Source organism: Anabrus simplex, chromosome 1 (genome assembly GCF_040414725.1).
Source record: "Anabrus simplex isolate iqAnaSimp1 chromosome 1, ASM4041472v1, whole genome shotgun sequence".
Classification (NCBI taxonomy): domain Eukaryota; kingdom Metazoa; phylum Arthropoda; class Insecta; order Orthoptera; family Tettigoniidae; genus Anabrus; species Anabrus simplex.
In genome coordinates, this window is record NC_090265.1 from 1,363,506,429 (window position 1) to 1,363,524,683 (window position 18,255).

Genomic DNA, 18,255 nt, shown 5'->3' on the forward strand with positions numbered 1-18,255 from the left:
AAACCACGGACGTTGGATTTCTTCCTCCTGGCGTCTCGTGTTCGTATCTCGCCGCGGTACAGCACCTGAATTCGGGCCGTTTACCTGCACACTGCCTCGTGCATTTTCGCTGGCGGCATTAGCTAGGTAAGCCCTATGTTCCTGCGTTTGCCTGGTCACTCTCTGCGGTACGTTATTAGTGGATGTAGCGTCTAGCTCCCTTAATATAGCCTCAACTTGGGCTGGATCTTCGACCCTCGCTGTAATGAGCATTCTCTGCACGTCCGACGGAAATTGTTTGATTATCGTCTGAACGATCTCTGCGTCTGACACTGGAGAATCTAATTGCCTAAGTTTGACGAGCTGTGTTAGGAAGAAGTCTAAGTATCGTGTGGGCTGCGTCGACATGTACTTGCGAGTGTACAAGTCCATTCTGAGTGCTTGTTGTGTGGATAAGGACCAGTACCTTTCGAGGAAAGCCTTCTCGAAATCTGCGAACGTCTTAAAAGTATCTACGAAACCGTAGTACCAGGTCTTTGCCTGTCCTTCGAGATATTTTTCTACTATGCGTAGTTTCTTTTCTTCAGGGGCTTTAATGTCTTGGAAATATTGTTTCAATTCCCTAAGATAGACTTTTGGTGTTATTTGTGACGTTCCACTGAATTTCTTCGGTTGGTCGTCACTCGTACGCACGATGTTTATGATTTGCGTGGAAGCTTCAGTTCTTTGCGTACTTTCGGGCATTGTCCTCTCCATGTTAAATATTTGGGTTATTGGCTCGCTCTGTGTCGGCTCGTGCTGCGGCTGTATCCTAATTTCTCTGGCTATCTGGGACTCGGCTTGTTTGTCGACTAACATCTTGACCAAGGTCGACAAGTTTTCGCCCTGGGTCTTAATTGCCTGGATTTTTCCCTCTATGACCTCGCTAACTTCCTGTCTTACTGACTGCTCGCTGAGTGTAATCGCACCCTCAGTTTCTGCTATCTTTTCTGTCAGTTCGGTTAACCTCTTTGTAATATCCTGGGTCTCCGACTTTAAGGTCATGATTTCGTGGCTCGTTTTCTCCTGGGTCTCTCCAATCTGTACGCATGCTTTATTCATCTCTTTTCTAGTCGCATCCTCAATTTTATCTATACGCTCTTCCAAGAGTATGATACCTCGAGCTAAATCCGTGCCTTGATCTTGCACCATTTCCCTGGTTTCCTTCATACTTTCCTCAACAGTCGCGCTGTGGCTGTCTAACTGCTCTTGTATTTGTACTTGTGCATCGGCTAACTTCCTTATCTCTTCCATCGTCTCCTGCCTGTTTGCATTACACGCCTGCATGAGTTTATCCTGGTTTTCCCGTAACTCTTTTTTCAATTCGACCTGGCTTTTCATGAATTTCTCCTCGAGCTTTATCTCATACTGTTTAAATTCTTCCAAGACCTGCCCGTGTACTGCCTCTACTTTATTCGCAAGTTCGGCTTGGCTACTCTCAATCTTATTTACAAGTTCTACCTGGCTGGATTTCAATTCGCCTTGTGTGTTTTTTAACTCATTAGCTAATTCGGCTTGGCTACTTTCTACCTTGTTTACAAGTTCAATAGCTAATTCTGCCTGGCTGCTTTCTATTTTATTCGATAGTTCGGCCTGACTTGATTTCAACTCACTGGTTGTTACACTTAAATCGTTAATGGTTTTAATCAACCTGTCCCACTGCTCCTGGCTAATCGACATTCTATATGCTGAGAGAATACGACTGAGACCATCAGGTTCCCCAACACTACCTCCAACACATGCAAGACACAGTAATCACCAATACAAAACAATTTTATCCTAAAATTTGGATAAAATTATACAAAACATATCATTTATAATTAATACCACTACTTGTCAAACAGTACTATCACAGCATTCATATTTATCAACACTCAGTAAATCTATGTTCATGGCTGTTAGTCTGGGTACAAAATAAATGAAATGTAAAGTGCAAAGTCCCGGGGATAAGCAAATCTAGCCCCTAAAGGTGGGCGCCACGCTTTTCACTCCTCACTCCGGCCCCTGTGCCCTTTAAGGCACCAACTGCGGTGATCTCTTCTTTCTTCTTTGCGCCGGCTGCTCCTGTAATAAATGACATATAAATCATACTCACCGCTGCATGTAGACTCTTCTTCTCAGTCGTGCCCGTTCGATATCCCCGGAGAGGCCACCCGCTGATAGAGGAGTGAGGGAGATGAAAAGAAGGGGTAAACTAACTAAAATGACGGTACCCAAGACTGAATTAAAATTTAAAATAAAAGACTAATTTATTCAAATAAAATGCAAAATGCTAAAATGGACGTAGATTGAACTAGTGAAAAATGTAAACAAATGAAAATAAAAGTGACTAAATAAAATATTAAAAATTGAAGGTCTGCCTTCCAAAACAAACATAAAACTGCCTGAATAAACTGACTGAAGGTCAAACACCTTAATTAAAATATGCCAGACAATCTTGACATTGTCTACAAGTTGAATAAAAATGACTCTGTATAAAACTCTGGTCAGAAAAACCACCTACTTGAAATATAGAAATAAATAATAGAGAAACAATCTCTCAAATATAAATTAATGAAATTAAAATAGTTGACTCACAATAAAGTAAATTAAATTCTGTTACGTCGATCAATCCACTGACTTATCAGAGTTATTAAATGTTTAACACATGTTGCTCATTTGGGAAAAACAATACCCAAATTTAAAATAATCTTGGACTGCACTAAGCAAGTGTATCACTTAAGGAAATAATTCTTAGAAAAAGAACAAAACAACCATGAACATCACTTTCATTTCCTACATAACCGTTGTCTTATACAACCTCTCATGATTAAACAAATCGATTATTGTAACATCACTCTGAGTGTATCCAACCACTCATCTACATGTCAGACTTCACTTGCTTGCCTGTGATAGACTGGACTCTTAAAATAAAACAAAATTTAGGCCAAGTGCCTGATGTTAACATTATCGAATGACAGCGATCTTTGTACATTAAAATTTCTATTGACTTTGCCGCTAACTGCTTTTCATTATAAATTCATATTTGTGGTATCACCACTAGATGGAGGCAGGTACCATCTTCTTTACCACTTATTGCGGCAGTTTTATACAATTGGTTTATTTAAAGATCGCTTCATTCCAAATAAAAATTGTAGTGGATTTTAAATAGAAAGTTTGGTAATTACTTGGATGCCTGGTATGAGCATACCACTACTATTTCGACTGTGACATAATCGATGACCCACTAAACCTAACATCTAACCTCTTATTTACATCATTACATTAATTTAACGGAGAAACCACTGCTCCGATCAAAAACATACAGGAATCAAAACAAAACTAGCCTAGCTACACTTATCTATTTACAACAAATCAAATATAAATAATTCACATGCGCTTGCGTCCTACAAATAACGGTCAAAGGTGCACTCAGAAAGAAAACAATAACAAACTGGATCCCACCATCGCGGCCTACTGGAAATTAACAAGGATAGAAAAATGCGCAAACAAACTCGGAGTTACCAGAAAACATACCCCGCTGCGAGTAGCAAAATATTGCGAATTTGACGGCAATCTCAAATTTCAGACGACAAATGTCTGGACATAATATTATCTAACCTTGATGGAAAAATTTACTGTTCTTTCACGTTATCCGTGACTCTACATAAATATTCAAAACACATTGACTCGTTGCTCTGTCCACATTGTACACTGGCTAGCATTATTAGTCGAGCATCTATTCTCCCTGGAACTATTTAACAAATACAGGCTCCTGCCTGTAGTATCATACCCATGTCGTAACAGATTTAACGCACGTGGTTAAATTCTTCATTTCACACTTCTATTTCCTCATTAATTCGCGACGTCATTATAATTCATTATTCCCACAATACAGCCTCGCTCGTACCCGGCGGGCAAAAATATCTGTCGTGCACATTACGACTTCTCATGTAAATTCAAGACATGGTTCAAATATCATATTTCCATCATCAACGTAGATCATCAGGGATATTAATCATCTAGCTCGATCTCTCGATCATTCACTGTTAACACATCACAAAATCACAGAGCTGACTCATCAATGGCGCTCATTGTTACTATAAAAGGAAGTGACGAGATTGCCTCTCAAAACACAAATGTTGAAACGGTGCGCAACCGCAACTACAGAAAATAAAATATATGCGCGTCTAACCGAAATCGTCGCAAAAATCCGCGGGATAAATACCAACAAAACCGGTCATCTGAAAGATGATTCCGCAACATAAAACAAACTGAAATGCGCAAAATAGTGAAAATAAACCTTGAAAACATCGCGGTAGTGTCCATAACATCAAAACTCCAACAAAAGAAAATATAACTCAAAAACCAACGATCTAAAATCATGATGAAATAATAATAATAAACTGACATTACACTCGTAGATCAAAAATCAAAAGCTGCCTAACTGTCAAAATGACATACTACAGAAATCAACCATGAATACACGCAAACAAACATCTACTTAAACAAAGTGCACAAAATAAGCCTATCTGAAAATGCAACATAAACATTATTATTATTATTATTATTATTACTGTTATTATTATTATTATTGTTATTATTATTATATTTACTGTGAATTATTTACAACCTTACCTAGTACTCTAAACTACACTGATCATCGATTTTGCCACGGTCCTACATATTATTTACATGATTTAATTATGCTCATACCTGTATGGTGGAAGCAGGTCAGTTCACCCACCGGTCCCGGTCATGGTGGAAATTAGAATTCCATCTTCAAGGTGATGTGGTATTCCAGATTTTTATTACACACGCAAATTTGACACATTCTTGCCATGCCGTGACACACGATTATATTAGCATAAAACACTCGCATTTCTCTCACTCCAGTGAAAGTTTAGAAGATGCCACTGCAGCCTCCTGCCTGTTGTGTAGATGAAGGTCGCCTCGCTCTTTACCTGCAAACACCTGCTGGCCTTCCGACGATCCCTCAGCTCTGTTTACATTACAGCTTACAGTACGTTAACCCTACTGGGGCATAACTGTTCCCTCAAGGTCTGCTGTTGCGGCCTCCATTGAATAAAGTCAATCACCTTCCCGTTTGTCTTACTAGTTTCCGCCCATAAACATCTCGCTTGCCAAACAGTTTGTAGAATGGTAGAATCAAGCTAAATACCGTTTATGTTGTGGAGGAAATTATATACTGATCTCACATGTAACACTCCCCACTGGTTAGAAATGTTTTTATGTAAATCTGCTGGAACATGAATTTGTTTCCCTCGACTAGTAATGTGAGTTCATTCAAGTTGAAAGTGTAATTCTTGCCTACACTCCCTGCATTTACAGCAAAAGTCTGTGAAAGTGTTCATTTTCTGAAATGCATATTCTCCCAAGTAAATAATACAAGGCTTCCTAAAATGCCTACAAGTGTCTAATCGCTTTGGTACCAGCCAAAATAAAGCTGACTAAATGCATTTTGCTGACACACTCTGTCACTCTGTCAAAACGTAAATTCACTGAGAATACTGAAATAACACTAAAGTACTCAAGACAATAACTGAGAGCATTCAAAACAACTGTGAACTGAGAACTTGGTGTGACTCTGAGAATGATTCAAACACTGAAAACTCAAAAACACTGATAACTTGGTGTGACTGAGAACTTGATTCACACTGAGAATTCTAGAACTGAGAATAACTGAGTAACTGAGAGTAACTGATTCACACTGAGAATTCTAGAACTGAGAATAACTGAGTAAGACTCAAAACACTGAGAGTAACTGAGAGTAACTGAGTAACTGAGAGTAACTGAGAGTAACTGAGTAACTGAGAGTTCGACCCTGTGGTCGCTGGGTTTTATAAAATTTCTCCCACCACCAGGAAAATAGTTCCGTGGAAGGGATGTGGCGTAATAATCTAGTCCTTGGGAGCGCTTTCTCGTACATCCGTAGGTTATGGTTTTCAAAATTTATACTCAAAACTTCCTAAATTCTGTCCGACTCACATGTGATATTGCACCGCGGGAAATGATCATAGAATAATCCACACGATGATGCGCGTCACTGGTGTTATTTTCTTCCGGTGGATGGCCTCGTTCAGCCATGATGGCTCCTTATTCTGGGTTCTATTACTCCTCCGTTCGAAGTTGAATTTTATTAATTAGGCACTGATTAATCACAGATTGGCACTGATAATTCGCCAAATATTATAAAGAAGTTAGGACACTGTTTTTCACTACCACATCGGGCTTCAGATCGCGAGATACTGATTATAGATCTCCCGGTATGACAGCTCATTCAAATTTAGAATATTCTGATTGGTTGAGACTTTCGCGCTCTTTCAAAACGTGGTGCATCCGCTTCCTCCCACGAATTGGCGGTTACTGTCGTTGGTCCTCTATTGTCCTAGCTAAATAGGTCAGGCTTCACCGCGTGCTTTTCTCATGAGAACGAACAGCAAGTGCCCACTCCCCGGCGGTGTCATAAAATTTATTGGATGGGTGGTTTACAATCTGGTCGTGTCTAGAGAAGAGTTTCGTGGATTCTCTCGCCGTCAGGCTGGCGCCAGAAAGTTCCTTTGTGACTGCTAGTTTCACAGCCTCACTGTGGTATCTCATATGTGTAATATTCAATTTTAATTATGAATTAAATTAGGCAAATTCGCTTATGGGTGCAATATACATATATATTATTAAACACGTTTTACAAAAATATAATTTTTTATAAATGGGATAAAGTGTTAGTGATATTGTAATCGAAAGAATCATGATATCATTTTATTAATTTCATTTCATATAAGTGGATCTCCATAGCACAGCATTTCTTCCCTGATGTGGAACGGTCATAATGACTGCAAGCTACGTACAGCTTGAATTACACTTAACTAGCTAGAGCTTCCCTTTCTCTTATTTTATTCTTATGATTACCATCATTTGTCGTGTGTTATCTTCCTAGAGGAATACTTCGCCAGGAAAGAGTTTCAGAGCAATTCCTGGGGTGTTAAGGTGGTCAGGAATGGAGCTAACCTGCCGGGGTGAGTGGCTCAGACGGCAGAATTACTGTAATCTGGATTTTCGTCCGACATGATTATTCCTTCACTGATCACGCACGAAACACAAAAGCTGAGCAGACGGATTATTGTTGCGTGTATAGGGGGTATTTATAATTTCTACATTTCTATTTATATCCACATATATATCCACGTTTATATTTCTATGTTTATATTTTCTCATTGCCGCCAACAGCGCAGTACGCTCGATTTATAGTTTCAACTAGCTAATGTACCCGTGCTTCGCTACGGGATTCTCAGGAAGACTGACTGTGGTTTTCCTAACTGAAGTCAATATAGGCATTACAAAAACGTCAGTAGGAAAGTAGCGATTAAAAGCAATGTTATGATATAAAATAATCGATCAAATTAAAAACCGCACATTTTCTCACTTTTAACGAACAGTACTACGGTGCCGATCTGACAGTCCAAAGTTCCAGAGCTGGAATGACCAGGCCGTAAACAACCGTAAACACTCCTCTGCCATTATTCCGTTAAATATGCACTCTGCTCATTCCAATCAGTGCCTCAGAGTAGGGACTGAATAGCTTGAATGCTTTGATGGACCAGTGTGTTACGTACCAGTAGTAACATAAAATTTATGAACCAGAGGAATGGCATGCCAAAGAAGAAAGTTATCTAACTCCCAGCTACTTCCCGCCAATATTCAGGCAGGCTGTTACACTCGGTACGATTGGGCGAGTTAGCCGTTTGGTTAGGGGCGCGCAGCTGTGAGCTTGTATCCCGGAGATAGTGGATTCGAGCCCCACTGTCGGCAGCCCTGAATATAGTATTCCGTGATTTCCCATTTTCACACCAGGCAAATGCTTTGGCTGTACCTTAATTAAGGCCAAGGCCGCTTCCTTCATACTCCTAGCCCTTTCCTATCCCATCGTCGCCATAAGACATCTGTGTCGGTGTAACGTAAGGTAAATTTTAAAACAATACTCGGTATGCAGCAGTAATCCTATCTGTCGGAGTTGACTGGCACCAGATGACACAAAGCACATCACAACAATGGTTAATGTAATGTTATTGTTGATCAGTTTTATGAGCTTTCTATATTGTACGCATTCACATTTATTGCATAGACTGTAGTTCCTTATTCTCCGACTTAAGATACCGATTTTTATTAAATTCTGTTTACCAATTTTCTTGTGACTCGGTGCTGATATGGACTTGGCAATAAAAATCCAAATTCATGAATATCTCGGTGATAATAGCCGGTATGGTAACAATGAATAGGACATAAATGATCGGAAATTTAATACTCTATAACTTTAGTTATGTAGTATTTATATCGATACGACCACTAATAACAACAATATTTCAGAACTAAATTTTAGGCCTTCCCCTAAACTACCATTTCACTCAGCGTGAATACAATTATTTATAGCATGGATCATAGCGACTTATTCGCCGATTTTGAATACCGATTTTCATTAAGATACGACCACTAATAACATAAATATTTGAGGATTAAGTTTTAGGCTTCCCCCTAAACTACCATTTCACTCAGCGTGATGAAAATTATTTATAGTCTAGATTATAGCGACTTATTCCCCGACTTTGCATACTGATTTTCATTAAATTCTCTTTAGCCGTTTTCTCGTGATGCGTGTACATACATACATACAAACATACATACATACATACATACAGACAGACAGACAGACAGAAATTACGGAAAATTAAAAAGTGCATTTCGTCTTACTGTGGACACGACTGATGCCATCCTTTTTAAATTCTGAGCAATGTACAGATAAAACTCTTATTTTATATATATAGATAACATGGACTGAAGAATAGTGCAAGTCTATGACATTCATTCCGTATTTATCGCAGTTATACCAAAGAAGTACTGAAGTGTTTTAGCACAATTCAGTCGATGCCTGGGTCTACATATATATCGACTTTTGAAAAAATGAGAGCAATTTCTTTTTTGGAATACAGTTCCTCACATGTTGTCAGAACAGGTAACTAATATCCTAATGGCAAATATCTTTACTCTTCTTTCTCACCTAAGTGTTTTAGACTCGAAAGTATATAGTAGCCGCCTTTGTGGCGTAGTGGTTAGTGTGATTAGCTGCCACCCCCGGAGACCCGGGTTCGATTCCCGGCTCTTCCACGAAATTTGGAAAGTGGTACGAGCGCTGGAATTGGTTCCACTCAGCCTCGGGATGTCAACTGAGTAGAGGTTGGTTCGATTCCCACCTCAGCCATCCTGGAAGTGGTTTTCCATGGTTTCCCACTTCTCCTCCCGGCAAATGCCGGGATGGTACCCAATTGAAGGCCACGGCCGCTTCCTTCCCTCTTCCTTGTCTATCCCTTCCAATCTTCCTATCCCCCACCAAGGCCCTTGCTCAGTATAGCAGGTGAGGCCGCCTGGGCGAGGTCCTGGTCATTCTCCCTAGTTGTATCCCGACCCAGTGTCTCACGCTCCAAGGCACTGCCTTTGAGGCGGTAGAGGTGGGATCCCTCCCTGAGTTCGAGGGTCAAACCCACCCTGGAGGGTAAACAGAATAATAATAAAAAGAAGTACCGGTATACAGTATGAATATCCAGAAAGTTATAATACCGAAAACTATTTTAAAATATTGCATTCAACTAGAAAAATTCAGTAGTTAATTAAGTATCATTTGGATACGGTTTACATATCCTGTATTTTTAACAGAATATTCCGTTGTGGGTTAACGTGTCGCCACGAAACTTTCACTGAAAATTAAAGTAAATACTGTCTAGTAGTTTTATATGTTGGCATATTGAGAAGTTGGTGAAGTCCAGGTACAGAAATAGGAAATAATAACTAACTAACATGTCGTCCCTAGCGTTGATTCTAAAACATTGTATCCGGCCTGACCGGGGACCTATGGACGGAAAGCCATTACCCTGACGATTCAACTAAGGTACTGATAATTGAGAATAGTGTCCCATATTCTGAGGCAATAAAGATGAGCTCGGTTCGCCCAGAAGGACGTGAGTTTGATACTGTCAGGAAATCGAGACATTTAGAAAATACGTTTCTCTAGAAAGGCACATGGCTCATGGGTAAACTCATCCTACAGTAAGAATGAGTTTCAAAGCATTTCCTGGGGAACTAAGATGATCAGGAATAGAGAGACCATACAGGGCTGAGTGGCTCAGACGGTAGAACGCTGGCCTTCTGAGCCCAAATTGGCGGTGTTGATCCCAGCTCAGTCTGGTGGTATTTCAAGATCCTAAAATATGCCAGTCTCGCGTCGATAAATTTACCAGCACGTAAAGGAACTGCTGCGAAACAGAATTCCGGCACGTTGGCGTCTTCAAAAACCGTAGTGAAAGTAGGTAGTTAGTGGGACGTGAAGCCAATAACACGAATATCACTGCAGAGTCGACTATTCTGTCCAACACCAAGCGAATTGGCCGCGTGATTCGGATAACGCTGCTGTGAGCTTGAGTTTGGGTGATGGCTGGTTCGAACCCCACTGTCAACAGTCCTTACTATGGTTTTCTTCGATTTTCCATGTTCACACCAGAAGAATTCTCGAGCTGGACCTAAATTAAAGCCACGGTCGCTTCCTTCCAAGTCAGCCGTGTTCTATCTCGTGGTCGCCGCAAGACCTATAGCACTCTATCTGATCAGAAGTATTCGGACACTTAATCGAAACTATCATTTCCTCCTTCTATATACTGCCCAGCAGTGGATCTTAACACGGCCTTTATTATAGCGCGAACTCTGAGGAAGGAGACTATTGAAGCGATTTAGGCCTTTTTAATCGCGAAATTACGAGCGCTTCACCATAATGTGGCAGTGGGCACATCAGCTGAATTGCCATACTTTTCCAAGATGCCAGTGGCTAGTGCATTGTTGATACACCACTAAAAGCCTCCTTTGTTGGACAATACTGTGAAGGTGCACTAGGGGGGCATTTACCTGTACTTGTATAGATAAAGATAATAAATAAACAAATGTACATATAAATATAATAATATATACATTTCTCTTAAATCGGTCAACATGTGTGTTCACTACGCACTCTCAAAGAACACTGGTCACCCGGAACCGAATACACAAGAAGTGCATCGATTCCTCGTCATGAGCTTGAATAATTTCAAGAACCACTCTTATTGAAGGACTGATGACTCTTTCCCGGCGTATATATTTATGTTCGTTGGCAACTAGACTTACAGTCGCGGTTTATACTTCATAACGTTCTAAAATCTTTCCTATTTTGCTCTTGTTCTACTTCTCAAACTGGCATTCTGATTTAATGTATAAGACACATTCATGTCAAAAATAAAGAAAGGGGGTAGGTTATAACTGGACGCGCCCTAAGCCCTTTATCAAACTTCCACCACAGCACACTTGCCGTCTCTTCGAATTATCAACAACGACCCTTCAGCTGCCTTTGACTCTAGTTCACGTGTACTGACGAGCTTTCGAACACGTTTGAACATATAGTGTACATTCGGTTGTAATTAACAATTGCATAATCAAAATTCAACCATTCTTCTGCTACTGCTTAACAGAAGTACAAGCTAGGAATAAAAACAGAAGTCTCTCTTCTATGATAAAAAGCCAGGGGGTGATTCGGAGAGTGATAAGTAAGATAACAGAGCTAAGATGTGTAGCCCAGTTCACTATCCTTTCTGTACAGCAAGTGTATGCTGCTAAGAACAGCACGTTTGCATCCAACTCTGCATCTGATAACACTAAAACAACTGTCAATCCTTAGTATTATTCGTAACATACGCAATTTAAGTGTAAGTGTGAATAGTGGGTATGAACGAGATATTTTCTTACTGTGGTCATCGGACAGTCTGTTGATGTAACAGTGTCTACGCTCGACCGTGTTTGGCGATACCTGCACACTCCACCGAGCAAACGTCGAGCAACGTGGCAGTAGCTTCCGCAGTAGTCAACGTACTAGGGGCAACGCAACACGATGCACATTTTCCTTCAACTTTGATAAACTGTAATTAACTAACAGTAGTAGTGTGTTGGACCGTAACTTACTAGTTGGCTTGTCGTTCTTGTTGCGCCCCAGTTTTCTCCCTGCTTTTTGCCACAGAGGAGAGACTCGTCCTGCATAACATTACAGTCATAGTGCCTCTATTTCAATAAATAAAAGCATCTCACGCAATTTTAATTTTCTCTTTCACAGGGAGAACATGCTCCTGTTGACAACAGACACTGAAAGCAGGAGGGTATCCATTGTTACAACTATTGCCCACGAATTCGCTCACCAGTGGTTTGGTGACCTTGTCACGCTCAACTGGTGGAAGTTCACCTGGCTGAATGAAGGATTTGCAAATTTCTTTGAAACCTACGTGCCAGATATGGTAAGGTATTCTCCATTTTGACATTAATTGTGATCTACTATGAAAATTACTAGATAGCATGTACGGATAATCTCTCATCATTATGACCCACGGACACGGGTATCAAGTTGTAAGTAACTAAGCAACATTTCAGAATGTGGACTAAGCATTCATTTTCAGAGTAGAGAATAATCATAATCATCATTCCAGCGATCAAGGACCGTGTAGATCATGCGTCGTTCTCACAATTTGCCTCCATAACTTTCGGTTTCGCACTGTTTGTATCCAGTTGTTGTGGACTCCGAACAGTTGTCTATATATTCCCACTCAATTCGCCCATCGTTTTTTGGGTTTACCTATTGGTCGTGTTTTCTCGGGTCTCTCCAACGTAACTGCTTTCATTCAGTTTCTCTCGGTCATGCGCACCACGTATCCTGCCCATCTCAGTCTCCTTGCCTTTATTTTTTTGTACCACAATGTGGTAGTTCGTGAGTAGGTACAGTTCCTGGCAGTTCCTATGCTTCCAGCCATTTTCATCCTACACTGCTCCGAAGACATTTCAGATGGTTCTTCGGTCAAAGATCAGCAATTTTCATTCATTAGTTTTTGTTTTATTCAGTGATTCTGTCCCGTAGAGCAAACTCGTACTAAGATACCGATATATGCTTAGTTTCTGTTGACAATGCTCGTCATGACATGATTTTATTGAAGCCATAAAATGTCTTAAATGCATTGAAAATATGTTGATTGGTTTTCTTTCTCAGGTTATTGCGGCAATTTGACAACAGCAGCGGAAGTAGTAGTGACTTATACTCTAGTTTACGTGTACTGACGGGATTCCGAACACTTTTGAACATACAATATAGTGTACATTCGGTTGTAATTAACGATTGCATAATCAAAATTCAACCATTCTTCTTCTTAGGTATTTGATTTTTTTTTTTTTACTTTGGCAAGGTTCTAGTACCTCACTGGGAGCGGTCCATTCTGTACGACTACTATGGACAGTTCCATGCCCACTGTCTTCTCTGTATTTATCGTCAGCCCAACTTTGCAAGCCATCTGGGATTGATCTGACACCATTTACATCGTTTGCTCTTCAGACTCGGTAAAGATCACATAATAATCAGCTCATGCCACTAAATGTGTTTTCCCATTCAGTTCAATACCCTTTTCCTCTCGTTTCATTTCTCGGGTGACTTTATCCAGGGGATGTTGAACGGTAATGGTCATACAGAATCTCCTAGTGCAGACCTGTGCGAATCTCAAATTCCCTGGATAGCTGTCCTTGGTATTTGACTTTATCTTTTGTTGTCGCTACGTATGCTTACCCCATATAAATGATCTTTATTAATGCACTGTATTCTTTCAGAGATTTATATAGATTTGGCCTGTGGATTCTGTCTTACACTTTGGAGAAATCTACAAAAGTCACCAATATGGGCCTATCAAACTCCCAGCATTTCTTATGAAAAACATGTAGTCAGTGGTAGACTACCCTGAATGGACTCCGGCTTGATATTCGTTTACAGCTTCCTCAATGAACGGCTTCAGCTTATCAACGGTAATTGGCGAGAGAACTTTGTATGGGATAGACAGTGCCTAGCTAGATTCCACTATAGTTCTGCAGTCTTTCTTGCTGTTCTTCTTATGTATTGCAATTATCGTTGCCCATTTTCACTCTTCTGGCAGTTTTTGTTTATATGGCTTTAGTGAGATCGTAAAGCAACTCGTGAAAATTCTGTCCTCCTGCCTTTATCATCTCGGGTGCTATTTTGTCTTCACTTTGAGCCTTGATGTTCTGAAGTCTGTCAATAGCTATCCTATCATCATCTCGGGTGCTATTTTGTCTTCACTTTGAGCCTTGATGTTCTGAAGTCTGTCAATAGCTATCCTATCATCATCTCGGATGTTATTTTGTCTTCACTTTGAGCCTTGATGTTCTGAAGTCTGTCAATAGCTATCCTATCATCATCTCGGGTGCTATTTTGTCTTCACTTTGAGCCTTGATGTTCTGAAGTCTGTCAATAGCTATCCTATCATCATCTCGGGTGTTATTTTGTCTTCACTTTGAGCCTTGATGTTCTGAAGTCTGGCAGTAGCTATTCTATTATCATATTTGGAGACTTCAGTGTACCTCTTTGTCACCTTTTCATTTTCCACTTGTCTGGGTCGTCTACGTTCAGCAACTTTTCGAAGTATCCCCTCTATCTGTGCAGTATGTTCACGTTGTCTACGAGAATCTGCCCGTCCTGATCGCTAATGATCACTGGCTCAGCTCGTTAAGCGTTCTATAATTTTCTGATGGTCTGAAACACATTCCCGGAGTAACTTCTGTTTTTTTCTATTTTTTCTAATCTCTCCTTCATGTACTTCCTCTTCTCTATTCTCAAAATTCGAGCTGTCTCCCTTCTAAAGGTACTTTTCATTCTTTCTCACGCTTTGAACATCTTGTATCCATTGTCCTCTTGCTCTTCTTCTCGCCTTTACTGCATCCTTACAAATGTCATTAAAACACTTTTCTTTTCACCAAGAACTTCATTTGCCGCTTCTGCCACTACTTTATGTATGTCTGTCCATTTGTTCTGTACATTGCCTCCTTCAGGGTATTTATCAAGTTTTTAAACTCATTTTTCACTCTGACCTGATATCGCTGTCTAATTTTCACCGTAATTACGGCCACGGCTGCTTCCTTCCCATTCCTAGGCCTTTCCTGTCCCATCGTCGCCATAAGACCTATCTGTATCGGTGCGACGTAAAGCAAATAACAAAAAAATTCTGAAGTTTCTAGCCTCTATATGCCAGACTGATTGTTGAATGCTCCGGCCTTCTTTCTGCCGTAGCACATCTCTATTCTGATGACCATGAAATGATCTGTGTCCATGTCTGCTCCTCTGTAGGATGTTACGTCTTTTACTTTGTTTTTGAACTTTATATCAATTATGAAGGGGTCTATCTGACTCACAGTCACACCATCTGGAGATGTTCATGTTCATTTGTAATTCTTTTAAATGTGGAAACATTGTCGAAATGACTACTAGTTTGTGGCTTGCCGCTAGACTGATCAACCGCAGACCATTCTCAATCGACTCTTGGTGTAAGTTCTCCCACCATATTGTCGGTCTGTAAATCTCTTTTATTTACACAGAAAAGCGCACAATGTGCAGGGGTGTAACCCCTTTTCGACCCAACTTGGCGTTGCAATCTCCTATAACTACCATCATGATGCTATTGTTGATACTACCCATATTCCTTACTTATAGAAGGCGTTTTTCTCCTCCTCTTCACCCACCTCTATTATGTGCGTGCACTGACCAATGCCATTTCCTCATACTTGTATTTTGTAGTACGGCAGAATATTCTGTTACTGATTGCTTTACATTCTTACTCTATTATCACCAAACGGTCACTTATCATAAAGCCTGTCCCAGATTCATGCCTCTCATTTTTAGCCCATCCTCCATAACATATAACACGTTCATTATCGCGGAGTGCCTCCTCCAGCTTTCCACCTCATTTCCTGCAGTGCAGTTCAACTTTGTACTTCTCTACTTTTGGTACTAGATCTCTGGTTGCTTTTGGTCGAAATAAACTTTTAATTGTCCAATTCTTAGTCCTGCTCCCCCAACAGCTGTCATAAATAGCCCAGGCGTCACTGAAGAGGCGTACTAGGGAAATAAGGAGTGAGGTAGTTTTCTGTTGCTTTCCTCACCGAGCCAGCAGTTGTTATTGCATATCAGTCTGCCAAGCCCACTGAAATACATGCACCAACCAACACTATCTACAAAAGGCACTAGGAAAGTTTTGCATGTGAGTGAACGCTTTAGACTTTTTCAAAATAATTTCCACCAAACTCAATACACCTATCCATAAGTCGAAACCAATCACTGAACCAACTCTGCCACTTTTCTTCGGTTACATTTTCACACTCTTGACCCCATGCTGCCAGAAGCTCCTCGTCGGATGCAAAACGCCGCCCTTTCAACTCCATCTTCACTTCTGGGAAGAGTGCGAAGATCAGGACTGTACAGAGGGTGATCAAGCACAGTCAACCCTGATCTGGCAAGAAAATCCATTGTTACTGTACATTAGCACGACGTGCTGGAGCATTGTCGTGATGCAGGAGCCAAGTGTTGAGCCGTGACCTTGGACGGAGCTGCTTGAGAGCCTGAATGACCTGAGGCAGACAAGTCTCACTGTACCACTTCGCAGTAAACGTCCTTTGTGTTTCTAGCACAACCCCAGTCAGGATGCTTCGTTTAGTGGGATTTTGTTGGGACATCGTAATAATAAAGCCAAGTTTTGTCACCTGTAACGATGCTATTGACGTTACGCGAAGTCCCATTTTCAAACTGTTTTAGCATTTCTCGGCATCATTCCACCCGATGTGCCCTTTGTTCCTCTGAAAGTGAATGGGGCACCCAAAGGGAACGAACCTTTCTAACATGGAGATGGTCGTGTAGAATTGAATGAATGGTTGGTGCAGGGATGTGGAGGGTCTCTTCTACCGGCCGATATGTCAACCAGCTCTCTTGCTGTAACATTTTCCTCACAGCTTCAATGTTTTCCTCAGTCACTGATTCAGATGGTCGCCTAGAACGAGGATCGTCTTCAACCCCAAAATTTCCCCTCTGGAATTCTTTGTACCAGCGAAAAATTGTTGTCCGATGTGGACAGTCTTTTTCCAGCACATGAGTCATTTCCTCCAGGCACTGGTCAACAGTTAATCCACGCGCAAAATTGTAGCGGATAATTGCTCGATATTCACCTTTAGACCACACTGACATTTTAATTTGCTTTCAATCCCACTGCTTGGTAACAAATGGTTTGAAGATCGCGTCTTGATGTCTTCTAGACCGGTTTTCACCCCTCTTTTCATCCCTCACCATAACAGGGGTGTCTAGCCAACCGTTTTTGCGTATTGTAAAACTTTCCTAGTGCCCTTTGTATATATATATATATAATAATAGTTTTGTCTGTACATTGCTCAGAATTTAAAAAGAAAGGCATTTGTGTAGCCGTCATATCCACAGTAACAAGGAAATGCACTTTTTTACTTTTTCGTATTGTCTGTCTGTCTGTCTGTCTGTCTGTCTGTCTGTCTGTCTGTCTGTCTGTCTGTCTGTCTGTCTGTCTAAATGTTTGTACGCGCATCACGAGAAAACGGCCGAGGATAATTTTAAGAAAATCGGTATGTGGAGTCGGGAGATGAGCCACTACAATCTAGGCTATAAAAAAATTTATTCACGCTGAGTGATATGGTAGTTTAGGGGAAGGCCTAAAATTTAATTCCCATATATTTATATTATTGGTAGCCTTACCGATCACTAAAGTTATATAGAATTAAATTACCGGGCGAGTTGGCCATGCGGTTAGAGGCGCACGGCTGTGAGCTTGCATCCGGCAGATAGTGGGTTCGAATCCCACTGTCGGCAGCCCTGAAGATGGTTTTCCGTTGTTTCCCATTTTCGCACCTGGCAAATTCTGGGGCTGTACCTTAATTAAGGCAACGGGCGCTTCCTTCCAACTCCTAGGCCTTTCCTACCCCATCGTCGCCATAAGACCTATCTGTGTCGGTGCGACGTAAAGCAACTAGCAAAAAAAAAAAAAAAAAAAAAATCCGATCATTTACGTTTATACATTTTTTTGCTACTTGCTTTACGTAGCACCGACACAGATAGGTCTTATGGCGACGATGGGACACGAAAGGCCTAGGAATGGGAAGGAAGCGGCCGTAGCCTTAATTAAGGTACAGCCCCAGCATTTGCCTGGTGTGAAAATGGGAAACCACGGAAAACAATCTTCAGGGCTGCCGATAGTGGGATTCGAACCCCCTACCTCCCGGATGCGAGCTCACGGCTCCGTGCCCTTAACCGCACGGCCAACTCGCCCGGTTATACATTTT

General features: G+C 40.9%; 1 protein-coding gene across 1 annotated transcript in view; it reads left to right on the forward strand.

The window, feature by feature from the left end:
• Positions 1-18,255, forward strand: part of LOC136859064 (uncharacterized) — a 792,234-nt gene that overhangs the window by 31,654 nt on the left and 742,325 nt on the right. The window contains exon 5 of the mRNA XM_068225768.1: positions 12,194-12,371. Within this exon, the coding sequence (XP_068081869.1) occupies positions 12,194-12,371 (178 nt within the window). The remainder of the gene's footprint in view (positions 1-12,193; positions 12,372-18,255) is intronic.